Below are 23,046 nucleotides of genomic sequence, written 5' to 3' on the forward strand. Positions count from 1 at the left end.
AAGCAAAGCAATAAAGAACAGAACAGTTTTTAACTTAAAACGTTAGATATTCCATAAGAAAGTAATAAAGATTGATTTTAGTCACTATTTTAGATGCTTAAGTAGCTTTTATGCGTTGCTATTACACATTTCGCAAGTGTCGGATACTTTTGAGCGGTAATGTATGTACACTCGTACATTGAAACTTATTATATAGAAATACTTATTAAAATCATAAACGAGCCACAGTCCATTTATAAAGTATTCTGGTATTGTAGTGTTAAATTCATAAAAGTAGAACATAATTACCTGAAGTTGTTTCTTGTCCTGTACATCATAGATAACAGTTTTATGAACTTCTACCATCGTGTCAGGCGTTGGCTCGAAAACAGCAAAATCGGCTATACTTTGCGCCTCTCCGCCAGCGTTGGTTGCCCGGACCATATATTTCCCACAATGATGCATCTCGGCTGAATAAATAATGCAAATTGCAATTATATTCCATCAGTTCATTTCAATTTTGATGTTCAACTAATTCGCTCGTGTTTAACAATTATTTTGATGACGAAAACGCTATGAAAATGACCTAAACCTGTTGTCAAAAAACAACTGAAAGTATACTCTTTCCAATGGTATATGTACATACATTAATTTGTTCAATACAATCCCACTGTTACAGGAATAACAACATTTGTTGGAAACTGTATCAAGACTTTTGCAACGACCCAATACAGTAAATCCTTTGTAAACGCAACAAGGCTGTACGCGATAAACGCAAAAAATATCCCCTCTTCTTTAGTAATCTGATCTCGGCTCAGGTATATCGGTGTGAACCATTACTAATGCGACGCGGAGAGTCGCAGTCGTCGGCACAGTCCAAAGGCCCGCGCGTGGTCTCTCTTTACACTCTTTACACTCTTTACACGCGCTGTCCTTCTCCACGTTCGGCTCGGCCTTTGAAGCTCAAAAAAATAGCTACGCGTCTACGATAAACGCAACCGAATCCCCCCGAGGCTTTTGCGTTTGTAGAGGATTTACTGTACTTACTAATTACTAGACTGCAGATCTTTATGCAAAATAAAAATGTTCTGCTTTGATTATGGGAAGCAGAAGTAAAACAAAAATTAATTTTATCCCCTGATGACTTTTTGTTACATTAAAAACAATATTACAATGTTCTTCAATTTTTCTAATCTTTTACTGCTTTATATTTCACTCAACCAATTTCTTCATAAATTCATAAACATCCGCAGTCTACTAATTACGGTTACTACCCTCTCCACACGATGTTTTTTTCATTTCACTCAATTTTTCAAGTATCAATTCACTCAAAAGTTATACAAATCACTTAGAAACCTACCTTTATCGATGATCAACATATAACAATTTCCTTGTTGCTTAATTCTCAATTCGGGTGGACGTTCCTTGATTGGTATGTCGTCTTTGAACCAGCAAACAGTGGGTTCCGGCGTTCCCGTAATTTCAACTTCCATGTTGACACGATCCCCACGTTTCACCACTTGAGCCTGGAGTCTTCTACCAAATACAGGTGGGAATATCGTTTCTGAAATCATTAAAAACAATTATGTTCTGTTCTTTCAGTTCTTTCTTTCTTGAGAATCGATAAACGAACGTTCTGTTCAATTATTAACAAATCAAGTTTGTAAGAAGCAATTAATATATTTCTCGTACTTTTGACAACTAAATCGGCTGTACTGCTGGCTGAACCAACTTCGTTGTTCGCTGTACAGGTGTATCGTCCTGCGTCCTTGACATTAACATTCTTTAATTCCAGTCTGATATGATTGTGCGCGTAACTCATCGCCATGCCATCTTTCGACTTGAGCTCTTGTCCATTCTTCGACCATGTGATCGAAGGTTGGGGGTAGCCTATGGAAAATATGTAAAAATTGTCAGAAATGTTATAAATTCTTGTGGCTGTTCTGTAACAGAGTACGTTTTTTAAAAAACAGAATTATAATTGCAGCATTCGTAACTAAATAGAGTGACTCGAATTAATATTCGGACGCTCTAAAAAGACGCTCTGAAGATAACTTCTTAAATATTGTACTATACGATTTGAACTTTTTTGGGAAGCTAGAGCAATTAGTTTACTACGGGAAGTGAAAAAATATTGTTTAAAAAATTGCAATTGATCGGGATTGTAGAAAAAATACTAAAAGTTGCATTTTACAACTTTTTTCTGTGGGCCTATATTGAAAATTTTAAAAATACGTTTTGCAGATCCAAAGAAGAAAGAAAATTGTTTCGATAATATCTCATTAATTATTAGGTTTAGGATATATAAAGGTCAACACTTTTATACTCAGAATTTGATACTCTATCGGTCTATCGTATAAAAAATAGGACATTGCATTTAAAAAAAATCAAGGTGACCTTGGAATGTCCTCCACCATTCCACCCACAAGAAAACAATTAATACTACGTAATGTAGCCCGTCACACCAAACAACTTTTGTAGGAACACTTTTTTGATAACGACAACATCTTCCGAGATATCCTGCTGATCTGATCTGATGTTCATATAACGCATAAAAAAAATCGCACAAAAAAAGACCGCACGAAAACAGGTTTGACTGTATAGTACAATATTAAAATAGTTGTCGTCTTTTTTAGAGCGTCCAAATATTAATCCGAGTCGCTGTATGTATTATTTTTATTAAATTGCACCCCGGCAAGAATAGTGACTTAACTAAAAAATTCTCTCAATAACGATTTTGAGAAAATTATATAATTTCCGTCGAAATACTAAAAAATATGAACTAGCTCAAAAAGAAAACGGACATAGCTGCCCTTTAGCAGTGCAATTAGGAGTTTTTCTAGCACGTAGAGGCTAATTAAACGCATCGAACACTGTTCCAACTTCAAAATGGTTATTTTTTTAGTTGTGTCACTGTCCTTGCCGGGGTGCGAAATACTGATGCTTGTAAGAAACCTTCCTAGGGAATTTCTCAAATAATCTGCAATGTCTGCAGAATTAAACTACTTAAATATAGATTAGCAAGTCATTAAACTCGGCGGTGAAACATTGCGACGGGAGTTTAGTACTTGGTAAATCATACAGATGTAATAAAACTAGAGAGAAAGAAGGCGCTTGCCAAAAATAAGAGTCAAACACCTTTCGTGTTTTTCTCTGATCTCTGTTAAGCAAGTTGTGCGGTAACACCACGGAGAAACCATTGTTAACAAACTCTTGGATCAATACTATCGATCTCATTGATCTTTTTGCAATTCTTTAGTAAAAGTAGATTTTCGTATAGGATACTATTCAACTTTTATTTATTTTATATTCATTATTAATTTTATTTTCATTGTCTAGTCTTTTGAACTGTATTCTACACTGAAGTTTAGTAAAGCTCTGAACGAATGAAATGGACATATAGTATTGCAAATATTAACCTTCAAGGCTAACATAGTGGGTCACCAATGATTCGCCAACTGTAGACAATTAATTTATACGGGGTGACACGATTGTTTCTTTTTTTAAATACTTAGACTCTTAGTGACTGATAGTTTTGGCAATCGCGCTGACAGCGGGCTCTGTCTGAACTTTAGTGAGTATAAATGTGCTTCAAAATGATTTGGACTGAAATCTATTTCAATTAGGTCATTCCTGAACAGAAAAATTTCAATTACCTTTAAATTCTCTCAGAATCATATAATAAATTTACACGTTTTGTACTTATATCGATTTGAATGAATTAATGCATTATAATTACGATTAAATTTATTGCTCCAAAAATTTTCCTCAGTGAGTATAAATGAGCTTCAAAACGATTTGATCTGTCGATTTCAATTCGGTAATTCTTCAATTAAAAAATTGCAAATAATAAAGTTCTCAATATTTGTCGAAATACAAATCATAAAATTAGCAAAGAGATGGAAAAAGGATCACAAAAACGAATGGCATTTAAACGATAGTTAAAAACAATATTGAATTGAAGTTATCGAACGAACTAGAAGTACAGTAAAGCAGAAAGAAAGTAGTAATTTTTTATCAAAATTGTAATAATATGGAGCCTCTCTGGATGTATGCCAATATGATAGTGCTTAAGTCAAGAAAAATAATGTTGTGAGTCAATGTCGAATATATTCGACACTCATAAACAAGTCTCCCAATTTAACCACACGATAGTTTTATAAAAGAAATGTTCATAAAATATTTGTATAGATTTGTATCAATACGCATAATTTGTTCTAAACAATACTATCACTGAATATATTTTATTTTTCGTTCGGTATGTTCACAAACTTGATGGTCACTTCACTTCAATTCGTAAATAACTGACTAAAACAGTCGATCGACTACTGCGATAACAATTATGAAGTGCAGAGGTCTCCTTCTGAACAATGAATGTGAATGAGTCAACAAAATTCAAATTTAAACTATTGGCTTTCAAAAAATTCATTTATGTAGCCTTTATAGATCTAAAATAAATGAAAATCGTACTAAATTCTGGCGTATTTTATATCCTAGCATTTCTTGAAAATTTTCAAAAGCCATAATTGCAGAAAGATCCGCAGTCTAGTAAGAACAGATTATAGAACGAAAGTAATAAAAACACGAGAATGTATTTCCATTAATATTCGGTGACATCAATTTCGAAGTACATAGTATTTGTATGATCTCACCATCGATGATTCCTTCGAGAATAATATCCGTTCCTTGATCAACAATCATTCCCGTGATCGGTGTCACGAACCTTGGTGCTGTCGATTTTCTAGTCGGTTTTGATATCTGTGCCGTTTTAATGTCACGTTTGATCCCTTCCTCATCTTGAGACACAACCACTGTCTTCTCCTGTCGAATCTCACCTGGCTGGTCTTGTATGATCTTTTCATGTTCTTCGACTTTGTACGACTGTACAATCAAAATATAACATATATGTATAATTTATACTTCATTTTTACATTTATTATTGTATTTATTACAACACAATCTACATCTGATCAAACTTCTCTTGCGAGTAATTAAATTATTAGAGCTGCAGCAGAAAAATCCATTTTTCAATCATGTTATGAATAATGCTGTCCACAGTACTGCTGAATGTACATTTATAATTTTTAAACATCAATGCTTCGTATAAAAAGAATAAGAATTCTGTATAGCTAGGTTTTCTTTGGAAAATTGATTATTTTAACATAAAATTCAGTTTAGGAGTACTATAACTGCTCAACATATGTATCTTGCAGAGTTTAGTTATAAAATCTAATGACACGACTTTAAACTTGCTGTTAAGAATAAAAAAGCTGAAAACATAGTACAGTAAAGTCTTGATCTAAGCTTGATCTTAATTTCACCCATTAAGAATATTTAATTACAATTGAAAGCATCTCCCTTGAGTTTAGAAGAAGTCACAATGGACAGGAGGGTACAGCGAAGTGCTGTGTGACGTTGGACACACATATGTGTACATATTTTCATTAAAAAAATTTTTTTAATCAGAAAATGGCTACGTTGAATATACAACACACATCTACACACAGTTTTCAGACATTACAAAGTTAAATAATGAATTACTTTGTAATTCATTACAATTACTTTTAAATAAGTATATGACGAACATTTTTACAGTAAATAAAATTTTGAATTTCCTAACAATTAATTTACAAAGGATTCAATTTGTTTTACAAAAACTTACTTGATAATACTTTATTTGTTAACGGTTGAGTTTGATTTGCAAAACGATGAAATTGATTTGTAAAAGGGTGAAATTAATTTGCAAAAGGGTGAAATTGGTTTGAAAAAGGGTGTATTTAACTTGGAAAAGGGCGAATTTGGAGTGCAAAACCTGCACCACTCGACTGCTAAGGGTTAATTATGAAAGCACACATACCTGCACAACTGGAGCTGCCCCATTTTCTGACGACGACTGCTCAGTGCTATGGACGGTGGTCTTAACACAAACACTGGTCGGTTCTTGTCCGGACTTCGACAAAGTCGAGGACATCGTCGACGAGATGAACTCTTTTTTCGTTGTCGTATGGGTGGTCGATGATTCGGTGATAGTCTGCGACATCTTGGTCAGCGTTTGGTTTTCACCCCCTGCCTCGGACATCTTCTCCGTGGAGAAGTGTTTGTCGCTGCTGCTCGCCGCGTGCATTTCTTCGCTGGGCACTGTTTCGACTAGTTCGAGCACCCTCTCAACTTCTGTTGCCCCCTCGAACTCCTTTTTCTTCTCCTCCTCCCTCGACCAGCCACCTAATAACGGTGATTAATCGGGTTATCAATAGATCGATGACTGTTTGCTGGCTGCTAGCCGGGAAAATTTTTTTTGTCTCTCTTGTGTAACTTGTTTTTATTATTAATTTACTATATGGGACGAACCCATTAGACTGACACGATAGGGTAAATAGCAGTGACCATAATTGATATAACTAAAATTCTAAAGTTGTGGTATAAGAGTGAAGAGGGTATGCAATCCTGTAAGCCTAATAAAATGGAGTAAATTTACCATTTTTTTCGCATGTAAAGATACTGTAAAAACGTTTGTTTAATAGACATTAAACAACATTCCAGCTTCGTTTTCGTGTTCTTCTTTTATTATGTAAAATTACAAAATGGTGGAGTTGTATAACATTATCTAACTCCGTATCCAGCTAAGCCTCGGTAGCTATCACTCAACGGTAAAAATGAATAGAATATAAAACAGAAAAAATTATTGTATTAGCTTCAACAAAAATAAATTATCTCATTTTTGAAAATGGAAATCTTTTTCGCTTCACAAAATCAACTTTAAACGTTTATAAAAATGTAGTGAATGTTGATATCGGATAAATCGTACGCTACACTGGGGATAATCTATTTTTGTTTAAGTTAATACAAAACTTTTTATCTTTTATATTGCCTTCTTATGCTAGACCAACCGAACGAATGCTCGTTCGTCCCCCACTTCAACAAATTCGTGTTCATTTAAATGACGGTCGCCAGCGAATATATTCATTAATAATTATAATATTATAACAAACATATCGCCGTATGTCTTAATTATGTATTCAACTAAACATTCGGCGAACATGTATATGTTATAAATAATAAAATATACACCTATACAAAGAAGACAAAAGAAGAATGATAATAAATTAAAATAAAAATTTAATTGAATGTTGTTTCCCAAGGGTATGTTAAAAATAATAAAATATACACTATACACTTATATTAAGAAGACAAAAGAAGAATGGAAATAAATTAAAATAGGTGGGCGATCGTTACTGACATTATTCACGACTCAAACAGAGCTATTAATGAAACCACTAACAATCAACAATGAGTACTATGATGTATACTTCTAAAAAAGAGTAATGACACAGACTTCTGATTGGAGCAATAAAAATAAATTAATTTATTAGTTATAAAATTACATTTAAAAGAAAAACAGGTCCAGTCACGCAATCAATTTTATAGGAACTGAAGTTAGGTTTTAATAGAATAAATCAACTTCTGTTTCACGAAAAAAATTCTAATTTTAGACTTACAATGTATATGTATATCTTATCTTTTCATATGGATTTCACATGAAACCTTTGATTGCTCTATTTGTATTCAATTTGACTTTTCAAGTACTTTTTATAATATATTGTCCGATATCAGAACATCTATTTGAAGAATTAAATTCCTTATAAATCCCTTAGTACCTAGAATTTGAAATGCATTGAACGACTATATTTGTTTTCCTTCGATGAAGTAGGCGGTGTGCTTGAATTCGAATTCCACTCGTTCCTCGTTTATTAGTCCAGTCCAAGCTTCGAATAAAACGACGTTCAAAATGGCGAGGGAACCTTGACGATTAAATATCATGCTCGCGCGAAGAGTTATATTGAATATTTACGTTATCATTTAATTTTTACGAAATTCCTACATTGCTATTATTGGTCACAATTACCAAGAAAAAAGTAAAGGTAATTTTTACATTTTTTTTTATCTCTGCCTATAATGAAAATTTAAAATATGACTTTTATAAATCTAAGTAATTTATATACATGTACCAAGTTTCATCAAAATCGGTTGGCACATAAAAAAAGATAGTTCCACATAAAACCAAATTATATAGACTGCGGATCGATTTATTTCTTCGAATGACAGATTAATTAATAGATGGCCCGTTTAATCGATGTGACGCTAGAATAGGATCGGTGAATCCGGAATTAGAATTCGCGCGGATGGTGTAATCGTCTTCGAGATTCCGCGACTGTTCGGCTCTGAATTACAGGTGGATGAACAGATTATTGTACAGGGTGTAAAGAAATTTACACCCTGGTTGTTTATGCATTTTCCAATTTGTACAGACAAGTTTTTAAAAAAGTGGAATGAAATAATATTACATTTTTAATATGAACAACCTTTGTAGATTTAAGACAAATAAAAATTCTATCGAATTTTATATTCTAGCCTTTTTTGAACAATTTTATAAGCCATAAATGCATAAATATCCGCTGTCTACAACCTTGGTATGGTGGAAATTGTTGTAAGAAAGCTACCGCAAAATTAATTTCAAGGTCAAAAGGTCAACAATTTATTATTGCGTCTTATTCTATCACGAGAATGAAAATTGCAAAAGAAACCTTGGCGCACACTCAACAGTTCTCGTAAAAAATATGATAAAGTTTTTTTCATTATGAAACTCATTTTATTTATTTTATATGTTCAAAGAAATAATTTCCAACGACTTCATCGATAACAGACGTTGTACATATAAACTCCATCAGACTGAGAAATGAAAATATAGTATAAATGAAATTAGTTCGATAATGAAATAATCTTACCAGAATTTTTTAAGAGAACAACAGAGTTTCGACCGATGGTTCCTTTTGCACTTTTTATCCTTGGGATGAATAGAATACGATGCAATAAAAACGATTGACCTTTTGACCCTGACATTCAAGGTCAATGTTAATTTTGCGCCCCCTTTCTTACATCAATTTCTATTCTATAATATAATCAATTTCTACTCTATGATTCCATCTATGTGATAGCTGTACATAAATATTTATAAAATTTATATGTATATACTTATGGCTATCATAAAATAAGAATTGTCTGTGTCAATTATACGAAATAGAAGCCAAATAAAATTGTCATTCTTTCTTCAACCATTTCATCAAGATGGAAATGATACATTTGTATTTCGAAATTCTTTTATCCCTTTTACTATATTAAATTCCATACATAGAATTATTTTATCATGCTAGTATATTTTCCCTGACGAAATATTAAACATTGCAATTAGTGAATAAGTTATTCCGCATACTTCTGTTTACTAGACTGAAAAATCATTCAGTGTACTACTACCACATAATTCCTATTATTTATGAATATGAATATGTTGTGCACATTTTAATATACTTCATATAGTCACGCTTCGAAGCACGAAATTGTTATTTGAAACTCCGGGAGCTGGCCAATGTTATTCTTATAGAATCTTATAGAATCAGTAAAATTGTTTCGTTGATGAACATATATAATTTAAGACAATCAAAACATTAGAAAAATTTACACATATTTTTATATTATTTTCGATCTATTAAACATGTTGTGAAAGAACATAATTTTCTGTTTCACTCCAGTTTGTTACAATTCAGCTAGACGATTTGTATTTTGCATAAAGATCCGCTGTTAAACACTGTGTTTCTTTACAAAATCGTGTCACTCTTCAAACGTTTGAACGGAAGTGTACGTTTCGCAATCGCCGCGAAGAAAGATGCTATTACAAACTTTCCTAAAAATACCCAGTAATTCATCTAGAGAACGCTCATACGAATCCCCTACTTTATAATAATCGAAAGAAGTCGCATTCTTTGGCCGACACTCAAATTCTCGGGGCTTCATCTGGGCATATCTAGACCGCGAAACTTGCAGCAACCTGTCCCGAATTTCCGAGCGAATTCGCGATACATCCAACCGGATGACCGTTGAGCGAAATATCCTGTGAGCGCGAAACCGAGAACAGTTTTTCCAGGAAACTGGTTACGAGATCCCTAAACTTTATGGGACACGACGGATCGTAAAAGTTAACACTTTACCCACCGGAAGCCTATTAATAGGCTTTTTAATAACTAACAACGGAAGTTATCGAACCGGTATATTCAAATAATTATGAAACTGCATACAAGATTTTTTTATACTTTGTGGGAAATACATTTTTAAAAAATTTTTCTTTATTGCAGTTTGGTAGACACAATAATACCGTGCAACTTTCGTTTCAACTCTTTTTTAATATCATTTGTTGTTGTTGAGATATTTCACGAAAATGAAAATATTGAACTTTTTCGAGGGCTGATTTCACCCTTCGAATGCGAGAAGTAACACAAAAAACAATAGGGTATTTGGCATAACTTACTCCACTTGTGTGCAAAGTTTCATAATTTTTTTAATTTACGGATTCGATAACTTCCCTTGTAAGCTGTATGTAAAAGATGCTCAATAACTTCTTTGTACTAGTAATTTCTAAGAATCTGTTACATTATATCAATTCTATTAGGTAAAATATAAATTATGTATTAGATATTTAACACTAAACCTACCGACCATCAAAAGTGACCGATGTGTATAGTATTATAACAATAACAAGATTAAATTTATTTATATTTTGTGCGATTTTTACTATAATATACGCTGGAGTCAAAAAATATATTCAATAAATTCCCATAAAAACACCTTTCAATAATTGTCAATAATTTCTTTCAAAATAAAATCTTTCAATAATTTCAATAATTGTGAAATAAAAAATCTAAAAAATGTTCCCTTATAAAAATGACAAAATTGGTTTTATTTAGATTTTGTGCGGCCCCTATTGCAATAGTGTTCTACTGTAAAGATATCTACATTTTTATTATTTCAATAATTATAAAATAAAAAATCTGGAGCCGGTTATTTTAACCAGTGGTGATAGGTTTAGTGTTAAATTGTGACAGTATCGAAAACAAATAGTACAAACATAAGCCTGGACTAGTTTTAAAGCAGTGTCCATTTTCCCCAAAATAAGATATTTTTACATGATGCAGATGAGAAACTGAAGACTCATCTTTCCTCCAAAATGCGTTAAATTTAAAAGTCTCCAAAAATATTAAAAATTTTCTCATACCTGAAACTGCTATAGATTTAAAGATTAAAGCCTAATAGATACAAAGATTATTTAAAAACTTAAATTTTGTCACTGTTTCATGGAGCAAAAATGAGAATCAAGTTCAGTCGTGTAAAGCACTCGGGGTGTATCTTACACTATTCTAAAGTTGGAGAAAGGGCAATATTAAATTGATATTTTAGTTAAACGGGTGAGAGAATATTTTAATGAAATTAAATTTTAATATTAGAGGGGTTGCTATATAATTAAAGTTTTATCCAGGATTCTACAGTACTAGTGAATTTCAATAAAATATAGTTAATTTGTGTAATGATTAAATTTAATGAGGAATAATTGTTTAGAAGAAACGTACAACAATTTTTAAGGTGTCGTTATAAAGTAACACTTTAGTCTCTTTCAATCTATGGCAGTTTCTATGTTATCCATGTAGTTAGCTTAAGTAGCATGTCAGTTATCTATGTAGATAAAATCTTATAATAAAATGAACGATGGACGATAAAACCCTCGTTGTCAACATTTATCGTCGTACGATAGATTTTTAAGAAATTAGAACAGTTTACGTATAGGCAATTTTTTAGAAATCGAGTATTTAGTGTTGAATAACTTCTTGGATCCACTGTATGTGCCATTTTCTTTTATGACTTTTATCTATCCGTTTGGCAACTTGAGTATCCGCAAAATATCCCTGTTTTTGTATTAAAAATGTCGTTCAACGCGACCGAATTTGATACTTAACACATTGTCTACCGGAAGCCCATTAATAGACTTTTTAATGACTGAATTGTACGTAAAAAAGCTGAATAATTTTCTTCTAAATAATAATTTCAGAAGTAGGTGTTACACTATATTGAGTCTAAAAATTTGTTAAATAATAAATGATATTGCTGTCGCTTTTAAACAATTTATTGAAAAATTCTCAACTGTTGATCTTTCAGTTTTAAAATGCTGTTAAAAAATTTCCGGTGGGGTAAAGTTTTAATTGAATTAGAAATGAAATCACTGTCGCTTCTGAACGATTTATCGATAAATTTTCAACAACTGATTTTTTATATTAAAGAGCCTATTAGACAAATTACCAGTACTAAAAGTGTTAAGTTTGGAGGTGTTGGTGTCGAGGTGTCGATGAAAGAGACCGAGGGCCTTTCGACTGCCTAACGAAATAGTTTGCCTATAATCGACGACAGAAATAGTGTCGTTCGCCTAACCGCAACGGAAATCGAGCACTGGGGCGCAATTTATAAGTCGAACGCGATCTAGCCGAGATTGCGGTCGCCTAGCGCGAAATTTAGTGGCCCCTTCATACATTGCGAATAAACGGAATAATAAATATTTTAGATAGAACTGAATTTTTTAGCAATTTCTTTACTCTAGCACTTAAACGTGCAATAATAGCGAATCTAATTGCAGGTAATTAGTGGAGAATAAATTTCGTGTATCGTTTGACTTTTTTCTTTATTTGAACTCTTTTTCTATTGTTCCATAAAGTGATATTTTATCTGATTGCGTTGTTTGATCTAGTTTGTATATTTAAATTAATATAGTTCCAGTCTCACTTAAATATTAGTAGAGAATAAATTTCGTGAATCGTTTGATGTTTTCTTTATCTGAACTCTTTTTCCGTTTCTTCATGGAATGATATTTTATTGCATTGTTTTATCTAGTTCGTATATTTAAATTGACATAGCTTCGATGTCTTTTAAATATTAGTAGAGAATATTTTGATGTATCGTTTGATTTTTTTCTTTATTTAAATTCTTTTTCCATGTTCCCATGAAATAATATTTTATCTTATTGCGTTGTTTTATCTAGTTTGTATATTTAAATTAATATAGTTTCAATGTGTCTTTTCAATTAGAAAAAGAGAATAATAGTGTGCACAATAAAATAACAAAATAAAATTCTTGAATAATTTATATTTTCTAATACATTCTGTATTAATTACTGTCGAGTCAAATAAACAGCTACGAAACCGAGTAACACAGACAACAATGAAATCATAATACTATGGAACCTAATCTAGCAACGAAGAAATATTAACGAACCACCTGCATCTTTCCGTCACATTACCGTTACTAATCTCCCGTACTATTACCACGTTCGACAACACGTCTGCCTATCAACCACAAACTAACACATCCCCAAGCACTGGCACTTTCCAGAAAAAAGGCAAAAATACTCTGAACAAAAATACTTTTAAACGAACCATACACTTTACTCAAACCTCGACGGTGAAAACGAAAATGTTAAATAACATTTTACACTTTCAACAATTGCTTAACTGTATCACTTCGTCGGAGTTGCGAGAATAAAAATCAAAGAAATTCCAATCGGATGTAGAAACGCAGAAAATTGTCGGTTCGACTGGAGAAAAGTGTACGACCGATTAGGTTACCTCGAAAGGGGAAGAAGGATCAACTGGTTGATCTCGATGTCCCAACGATGACAGGAGGCAAGGACGATTTAAGGGTCACTCGATGATTATTCGTTTCCGACTCGGCGAGATACGACTCGGTAGGAGCGAGGCTCCCCGAAGAAGACGCGCTTAAATTCCCTGGGTTAGCGACTCTGGACTAGGCTACGTGCCGGGTATTCGTGCCGACAAAAATAACGTGGTTTCTGAGTGTGTGCATCGGCCGAAAGAGAGAAAGAGCAAGCGAGGCGAGCTTCTCTCAACACCGCGATACACACGGAACAGTCGGTCAAGCTTGCTAGAACACGGGAAACGCGGAACTGACCTATCGTGAAGGATGGAACCCGACAGGATTGGCAGGTCCGAGTCACCACCATCATGTCCAAGGGTCATCGTCTATGTCTATCTGACTGACCTGCGATATCACTCCTAGCCAAAGGTTATTCCGAATGACGAGTACTTATTCAGTTCATTCGTCATTTACAATGAATACATGCGGTGGATAATTATAGTGCCACTTATATTTTTTGTGATTTTTTAACTTTCGAAGAATAAGGAAAGCATGACTGATAACGAATTTCATGTAAGGTGGAGTGGGGTAAGTCCGTCTATGGGGAAAGTGCGTTAATTGGTTATTTGTATTATGATATGAATGAAATTTCTCTAGCTTGTATTTATTAATGTAGTATAAGTTAGTATGAACTATTCTACATAGATATCACCCAAGAATAGAGGTGTTTTCCTCGCTTAAATTAACCAATGCCAAACAGTCACGTGCGAGGTAGACGTACAACTTTGAGGTTACCCTGAACGTGCAATAGTTTACAAGTTATTAATATATTCTGTGTTGTTATTTTAGGTAAGTACAACAAATATTGATGTAGGTTTACATTACATAAATAAACCGTTTTTATTGTATTTTTTACACTAAGATGATCTTGCCCCATAGATATTACTACACGGGGCAAGTCCGTACTATCACGGTGGGGTAAGTCCGTACTCTGTATGGTAACTATAAAACTAAACAATATATTTAATGCAATAAACAGCATTTTGTAGCAGGCTTGATGATAATTCTTTTCTTGCCACGTAGCACTTGAAACAAGGTTCGAATGCATTTTTAACTCTCAGAGACGGACTTGTCCCATTTTCGGGGCAAGTGCGTCCTAGTTGACACTTTCTACAATATCCTATCAAAATGATAATTTTCAAGCAAAATTAGAATCCTACAACAGGCCGATAACTTTTTAAATATTGAGCCATACCACTTGGACTTTTTTGAGAAGTTGGAACAATTATAATAGTTTGTTACATGACGTGGATAAAGATTTTGAAAAAATTGCAATTGTTCTGAATTGCAGAGAAAATTCTAAAAACTGTTGTATTTCACTGTTTTATATAAGCTCATATTGGATATTTAAGAAATGCTAATATAATATTTAACAAAATTTCATCAATCAAATTTTTTATTTGTAAGTATAATGATTATATTAGTAATTGATTTGTATATATAAATAAATAGTATTCACTAATTCGGCAAAAATTATATCCAGCTGTTTAACAAAAACGTGTCTTTTGTAATAGTATTTAAAGTCTCGTTTCGGGCACATGTCGATAGGAGGAGTTTAAGAAAATGTTAGACAATACGTGCTATGCACGTGTTCTATTTTATCGACATGTACCTATCTATGCGTAATTTGTTAGCGTGTGTGTGTGGCGCGCTTGTTGTTTGTTTCTTTTGTCGTGATGATTTGCAGTCTCCTTTACGCCGCCATGTGAAACGCATGTATACTACATTTTATTATATCTTAAATATATTTAATCAAGTTGTGTGATAATAAAGTATAGTATTTATTATCCCGAATCTTCTGTCACGTGTCTTTTGTAATAGTATTTAAAGTCTCCCTTGAATCATCAGTTCATTAAGTAGCTGTAAAAGTTAGCATAGTCATTTGTCTTTTGTGCTGGAATGAAAGGGAATATAATTCAATATTAAATAAAAATGCTTAAATTTATTTAATGGATGATAAGACCCTATCGAATTTTTTACCCCTAGAATTGGGGTGGTATTGAAAGGGTGTAACCGGATAAGATGGCCAAAAGTGTCCCCCAAACAAATTGATTGCAATTTTATCAATATTTTTTTTCACGCCATGTAGTGAACTAACTGATCCAACATTTAAAAAAAATCCTAGTCAACTTATCAATTCAGATATTCTTGTCAATTTATTAAAAATTGATCGTTTTAATTTGTGAATTTATTAAAAATTGATATTCTTAAGGTAAACTTGTGAATTTATTAAAAATTGTTCGTCTTAAGGTAAACTATTGTCAATTTAGTTAAAACTTGATCGTCTTAAGGCTTAAGGTAAACTTGTGAATTTATTAAAAATTGATATTCTTAAGGTAAACGTGTAAATTTATTAAAAATTCATTGTTTTAAGGTAAACTTGCCGATATATTAACAAGTCTTCGTCTTAAGGTAAACTTGTGAATTTATTAAAAATTGATATTCTTAAGGTAAATGTGTGAATTTATTAAAAATTCTTCGTCTTAAGGTAAACTTGTGAATTTATTAAAAATTGATATTCTTAAGGTAAATGTGTGAATTTATTCAAAATCATTGTCTTGAGGTAAACTTGTCGATATATTAAAAATTGTTCGTCTTAAGGTAAACTTGAGAATTTATTAAACTTTCACGTTTTCATCACCTCATCAACAGCTTTAATAATAATTTAATCGTCCATTGTAAGAATGTAATGCAATTGCAGTATTATGGGTCCATATAGACTCGGCGTTTGCCAAGCGAAGGTTAGAAATGACTTCCCGCCAATGAATACCACACTGCACTATTGCCGGATAAATGTTTTCGCACGGTACGCAGATACATATGTATAGGCACGTACAGGTGGGCGTTAGAAACGTCAGATTTAATTGCCGCGGCTTGTGCACCAACCTAATATTAGTCGTGACTCAAAGTGACTTTTTGCCGGTGAAAGAAGAGAAAAGAGTTTGTTTAGTCGCCCCGGTTAAAAATAAGACCCTCCCGTTCATATAACACCGGGTTCGTGGTAATGGATCACTAAATATTATTTAAACACCGAGACTAAATCTGCAACAAAACAAACAACCAAGTGCAACGACAATGTTACTGTAAAAATAAAATTAAAGAAATGTTAGAAAATAGTTTCTTTATTTTCGTGGTTTCTGTAAACTATGATTCTGCGAGTGATCGGATATTTTTCGGAGAGGAGAGTCATCGATTCACTTATACTCGGAAATGTGTGATCGCTCGCTCGATGAGTAACAAACAAACTGCCAAGAAAGATAGAAATAGAATCGGAACCTTTTAAAAGGCGCTAAGCTTCAAGGAATCCCATCAAACGATCGATCGTTAACCCTTTTATTTTTTTGTTTCCTCTAAATGGTTAGATGACAATATGTGGTGTCTTTGAGGGACAATATCGAATATATCCGACATCCACAAGCCAGGTGGGACATCTCAAGCTTTAAAAAATTACCGAAAGGTACCTCCGTGATTTTCTGGTTACTGATTCTTCATACATTGAACCTCAAATAATGACGAATTAACAATCAAGTTGAGCTGCCCAAGTTTGCCCGAAATGAATTCAATCTAAATCTTTGTTAACGCGAATCAGATTCCGAATCAGAATAAAAAATAACAATTAAATTTTACTTGTATCACTTATATTTATAACAAGAATTGTTTTTGATTAAAAGGTACCTTGTAACACAAGAACATTTTTTTTTCATATGATGATTTTGATTTTTCTCCCATTTCCGATAAATCGACGAAAGAAATATTCAATCAAAAGTTGGTCGGTAATTGCATGGTGATAAATTGCAATAAACAAAATTTGCAAAAATATCCTTATTGTATTAAAGATTAAAGTCAGCTTGTATTTTTTTAATCAGCAATTGATGCATCTTTGTACTCTGTTCAAAAAGGTATTAGAAGTCCTCGGTCAGAAATTGAATTACTGTGTGACGATCGCTGATCGAACGCTGCGATTTTTCTCACGACAGACATGGCGAACGGTGTCGAATTTCAGAGCTCAGCCGGCGTGTCGCAATGTCGTCCTCTTTGCGCATATGTATGCATATCGAAATATCGTGTCCCGTCTTTCTGTTCGTTTACCGAAATGACAGTGGTCTCCGACGACCATGCGTCGTCGGCTACATCGTGAATGAAGCTGCCATGCGACTTGGGTGTACGTTTATTAATAACTCGTGGCACCGTTGCGGACGATACGATGATATTCTGGCAACGCGTAAACGAATTTCAACGCAACACTGCAGGGCAATAAAAATCGCCCTGTTCCCAAATCCAAAGATCGACAGGATGATACCAGCGGCCTCGAAATATGATTCCTATGGCCACAATGGCAGAGCTCTTGGAATTTTAACGACTGCAACGCGAATAGACAAGCTGGAATCCCGAATTCCGATCAGCAACGAAATTTCAAATAGGGTACATGTACCTATTACTGCGGGTGTACGTTTTACTGCGGTATTTTTTCACAATGAAATAAATTGTATATGTAAAAATAAATATTTTGCCCTGAATAAATTTGTAGAATTCAATGAGAATTTATTCTCGTTGCCGACGCAAACGAAATTGCGAATTTCATACATCTCCCGCGAACACGAATGCCTAAAACCAACAGTAATTTGTCAGGAAGCACGCCGCATGTCACATACTTTCACTTCCGAGATATTGCCGTTTAAAGTTTTGATCACTAATGCTTTGACATAGGACATCGGTTAAATTGCATTGTTTTGTTCTGCCTTTCGAATTTGTTTTCAAGACTTTGTTTTGGTAAATACTTAAATCCTATACTGTAAAGCTCAATTAATGCATTAACTCAAAAATATTTGAAACTAGCTGTACCCGCGACTTTGTCCACGTGCAATACCAAATCCAAAAGCAGAAACGTGCCCGAAAGAGGGCGAAAAAGTCGTCTTTGATCACTGACGACGTCACAACTTCTGAACGAATGGACTTTTTCGAATGCGGATTTCTCCTAAACCTTCTCGAAGAAATGTTGCATCTAATGGCTCAAACCCCTTTCTACGTTCAGCCGTTCTGAGTTGATGCCGTCACAGACAGACACGATTTTATTATATGTATATGTATAGAGATACAGTATGAGATTGTGACATGCAGCGTTTTTCCTTGCAACCACAGATATCTGAAAGAGATGTGGACGATATTTAAATATAGTCTCAGGAACGGCACCCACATTTGTTTTGAGAACAGGGTAAATGTACCTAATAAGTAGTAATCTACGTGAACATAAAAGGTGAAAATAAGACCATTTTACCACGTTTTTATTAGCTCGCTTTCTTGTCTGTCTGTTCGGTACAAACTTTGCAATTGATTTTAAACCAACTTCCCGATGAGCTAGACACTTGACATTTTAAACATAGCTCAGAACTGGATGACAATGCAATATTTTTAAAAAGTCTATGAATTTAGAAGATATAAACTATTAAATTTAACCGTTACAGCTCCCCGCGCGACGCTCGGTAGTACGTGATCGGGTTCAGCGATCCCCACTCCACGCGACAGCGCATCTTACTTCACTACGCGTTCCCACTCTGACTCATCCCCACTCCACTGACCCGCTTCGCAATAATAAAAGTATGATCGAAGCATGATACTGCAATAATCGGTACTAGTAATTCGGGAATGTCTGTATCTATCGTGTAAAAATAGAACTTGGTGTATTTATTTAAATCCGCTGTAATTATATTGTATTGGATTTGCTGATTTTTTAGATCGAAAGCAAATCTTCTATTTTTCCAAGGACACACGATTTCTTTTGTTTGAATTTTTTTACACGTACTCCTCAAGAACGTGTGTATCTGTCGTGTAAAAATAGAACTTGGTGTACTTATTTAAATCCGCTGTAATTATATTGTATTAGATTTGCTGATTTTTTAGATCGAAAGCAAATCTTCTATTTTTCCAAAGACACATGATTTCTTTTGTTTGAATTTTTTTACACGTACTCTTCAGAAACGTGTGTATTTATCGTGTAAAAATAGAACTTGGTATATTTATTGAAATTCGTAGTAATTTGAGACTTGAGACTTACCAATTTGTAGGCGAGCAGTGCAGATCGCTTTGCCAGCAGCGTTCTCCGCCACGCAGGAAATAGTGCCGGCATGCGTGCTTCCGGTCTCCGGAATCGTCAGCACCTGTCGATCCCCGCTGACCGACACCAAGAAATCCTTGCCATGGACGGGTCGATCGTTAAACAGCCATTGAATCTGAGAAATAAACATTCCGTTGAACTGTTCGTATTTTTAACCCTCGTTCGTTCCTCCTGTCAATTTGATATAATTATCACGGATACTGAATTAATTCGGCTTTGATTTCGATGCAACTGTAGTTAGATGTACTCAAATTCTTATGTATGTAACTACTGTGCAAAAGGAACAAGCACTCAGTACAATAATAAGATATAATGACAAACAATATCTTTATGTAAATAATATAATATCTTAATAAATAAAATAAAATAAAAATAATATCAATATCTTTATAAATCTAAATTCTAATTCGCATTTTTAAATTCTAAATTCTAAAGTCTAATGATAACATTAACGTTGATCATGATAAAGTGGGTTAAAAAATGTGAAAAAAATTGCTACTTAAAAATTTGGGTGGATCTAACCATGGCTGCCATGAATTCGTTAAAAGCATCCGCATTGCCAGTGTTAATAGGCCTATTCTATATTAAGCTACTCGTTTTCTAAATCAGTTAACTGTAGAAAATAAAAAGTAGATAAGATTGATGAGAAGTAGTACACGTTCATTTTTAAAGTTCTACCAACTTTTATCATTCGGTGGTATTCAGCCCAATTATTCAAGAAAACTATTCTAAAATTTGTACCATTAATCAAATTTTCTGACAGTAAAATGCCAAAAAAGAGAAAAGGTGGCTAATCGATTTGGCGTGTGATAAAATTACGTTGTTCGAATGTTTCATGTCTAAAATTAATAAGAGTCACAAAGTCATAGTGTGAGACTAACAGAAACTTGAACATTGAACATACACTAAGTATTATTAAACAGGTTGAAACGACCTATTTTTAGTTTTCATTTTAAGATAACCATAAAGATGCTTCTATGAAAAAATTTGTTGTTGCGAACATTAAGATAGAAGTTGCCCAGACATCGCGCAGACCTATTCTTACAATTAGTTCTTTTCTTTTCTAAATCATTATTACCATAAGATTTCTATGAAAAATTTAATCTTGTGAATATAAGGATAAAAGTTGCGTCAGATCTCTACAAACCTATTTTAAAATACCACAATTTTATGAGATATCGATTCGACACTTAACATTTCTTCGCTAAACTGAACTGTGAAAATGAGCGAGCTATTTTTTCACCATTTAGTCGTCTACTTATTCTTGAATTACACCTATCACGGAATGTCGATTACAGGTCTCAATTAGAAATGCGTTAGTTCACGTTTATTACACAAAAGGCGAGTTTGTGGATCGATTTTAATGCACAATTGTTGAAATTACTGAACAGCAAACGCACAGATTAGGAGGTAGCAGTACCTGATCCGCGAGTGTCACAGAAAATTCCGCGACGTTCCTCGCGGTGCGGCTGTAACCGCGAATTTCCACATCAGATACATTGTTCCTGTTTAAATATAACCCGCAGCCACGAAATTACTCTTAGTTGGCCACCTCCTGACAGGCTGGCCAACTTTGCGCCCTATCTTTCACGCGTCCCGACACTTTCGAAAAACGACTCTTGATCTGGCGCCACGATTCGAGAAAGCCTGCTGTTCAGCCAATTGCATTTATCCACGGAAGGGACCGAAGATTTACGACGGCCGGATTTGTTTATTCGCGAGGCGAGCCGCGAGTGCAATCGATAGACAGATCTTTATGCGTTCAATTTACATAAAACAAGAATATCCTATTTTTACTATGAAGAATCATTTAATCCAGTATTCCGATGTCTATTAATCCTTCGTCTTACTATTTAACTTTCTCTCTGTGTACTGCTATTCTAATGTTAACACTTTACCTACCGGAAGCCTATTAATATGATAGTATTTTCAATAATTGTGCTGTACCAAAAGAAAGCAGAGAAATTTTCTTTTACATTGCAATCTTAAATGAAACTATTAGATGACGTTATTGAGAGTGAATTGTTAGTTCACGATGAAAATTGCTGTTGAAGATTCCATTTAAAAGTGTTTAGCCATGTACCATAGATTTTTCAAAATTATACAATAATAATTACTGATCGGTAATGTGTTAATCGCGTACAGAAGTGTAACTGAAGGGGTGGATCGATAAGGGTGTCAAGTAACAAATTGTTTGTTTTCTGTAAAAGAGTTTTTAGCGAGGTATGTTGTCCTTTTTTGATAAATGAATATATGAATAACACAAATTAATTACAAATATATGTATATATATTGTTACGGTTAATCTCTAATACAAAAAAAGATAATAATTATCTTCATTCATCAAAAAAGGACAACATATTTTGTTGAAAACTCTTTCACAGAAAACAAACTTGACACCTTTATCAATCCACCCCTTCAATTGGATCCCGTACATTTTTCGAGCGAAATGTAAAGAAACAGCTTGTCTGCATAAGTATTTATGAAATTATATCCATTTTTAAAAGATATAAGTACAGTGACTCTCAAATAAGCGATAACTTTTTTAATATTGGATCATGCGATTTGAACTTTTTTGAGAAATTAGAGCAATTAGTTTACTACATGTTGTGAAAAGCAATTTCCTAAAAAACTGCTGTTGAAATTGTATAGAAAATACTAAAAGTTGCATTTTACAACTTTTTTATGTGGGCTTTTATAGGTTGATGCGGAAAGAAACGAAAGACATTGAAATTTAAAAATAAATGGCTCACTTTCAAAATAAGCGCCTCACGTATGCTCGTGGGCAGTTTTCAAATTAGCATTACTTAGAATGGTAATAATAATGGTTACTAATTAATTTGCAAGGTTTAGGCAAGCGAAAGACTGGAGTGGTTATGACTGTTGATTCTTACCTTCGGCGATGGTTTCCCGATAACAATGCATTCGAATTTCGTAGAAACCCCGTCCGGTACGTTCCTGTCCTCGAATCTTTCTTTGAACGTCGGTGGGATCAGTTTCTCCTCCATTTGTACGAATTCCTCTTTTCTTCGGAAATCGCCCAGGGATCTGACGACCAGTCTAGCGAAAGCCTTCGCTTTTCCGTGGATATTTACAGCTTTCACGATGTAGTTTCCCCGATCTTCGGGAATCACCGACAAAAATCGTAGCATACCGGTTCCATCTTCTTTTTGCTCGATCTAAACATCGCATAAAGTTTAAATGTGAGTCGTCTAATGCAAATATGGTGCATGTCGAAACAGTGAATCATTGGCTACTGAGGAATTAACCGAGTAAGTAATCTGCTTTTGATTTGCTATGAAGCAATCAAAATGACTAAATAGGATGTACATCATCTTCTTCGAGTTTCTTCAAGATAATTGCATTTTTTGCAT

The 23,046-nt window shown here is 33.7% G+C and overlaps 1 protein-coding gene across 18 annotated transcripts in view; it reads right to left on the bottom strand.

Moving 5' to 3' along the window:
• The window catches only part of Sls (sallimus), a 335,820-nt gene that overhangs the window by 222,483 nt on the left and 90,291 nt on the right, over positions 1-23,046 (bottom strand). For 16 of the 18 annotated variants that reach the window (XM_076431149.1, XM_076431143.1, XM_076431152.1 and 13 more), the window contains 7 exons: positions 22,567-22,851; positions 19,613-19,787; positions 5,837-6,201; positions 4,632-4,860; positions 1,672-1,869; positions 1,340-1,543; positions 289-449 (listed from right to left, as the gene is read on the bottom strand). In XM_076431149.1, the coding sequence (XP_076287264.1) occupies positions 289-449; positions 1,340-1,543; positions 1,672-1,869; positions 4,632-4,860; positions 5,837-6,201; positions 19,613-19,787; positions 22,567-22,851 (1,617 nt within the window). Of the gene's footprint in view, positions 1-288; positions 450-1,339; positions 1,544-1,671; positions 1,870-4,631; positions 4,861-5,836; positions 6,202-13,472; positions 13,626-19,612; positions 19,788-21,092; positions 21,241-22,566; positions 22,852-23,046 lie in introns of those variants that run through there. The other 2 variants (XM_076431144.1, XM_076431145.1) reach the window with 2 other exon arrangements.

This window comes from Lasioglossum baleicum, chromosome 9 (genome assembly GCF_051020765.1).
Source record: "Lasioglossum baleicum chromosome 9, iyLasBale1, whole genome shotgun sequence".
Taxonomy (NCBI): Eukaryota; Metazoa; Arthropoda; class Insecta; order Hymenoptera; family Halictidae; genus Lasioglossum; species Lasioglossum baleicum.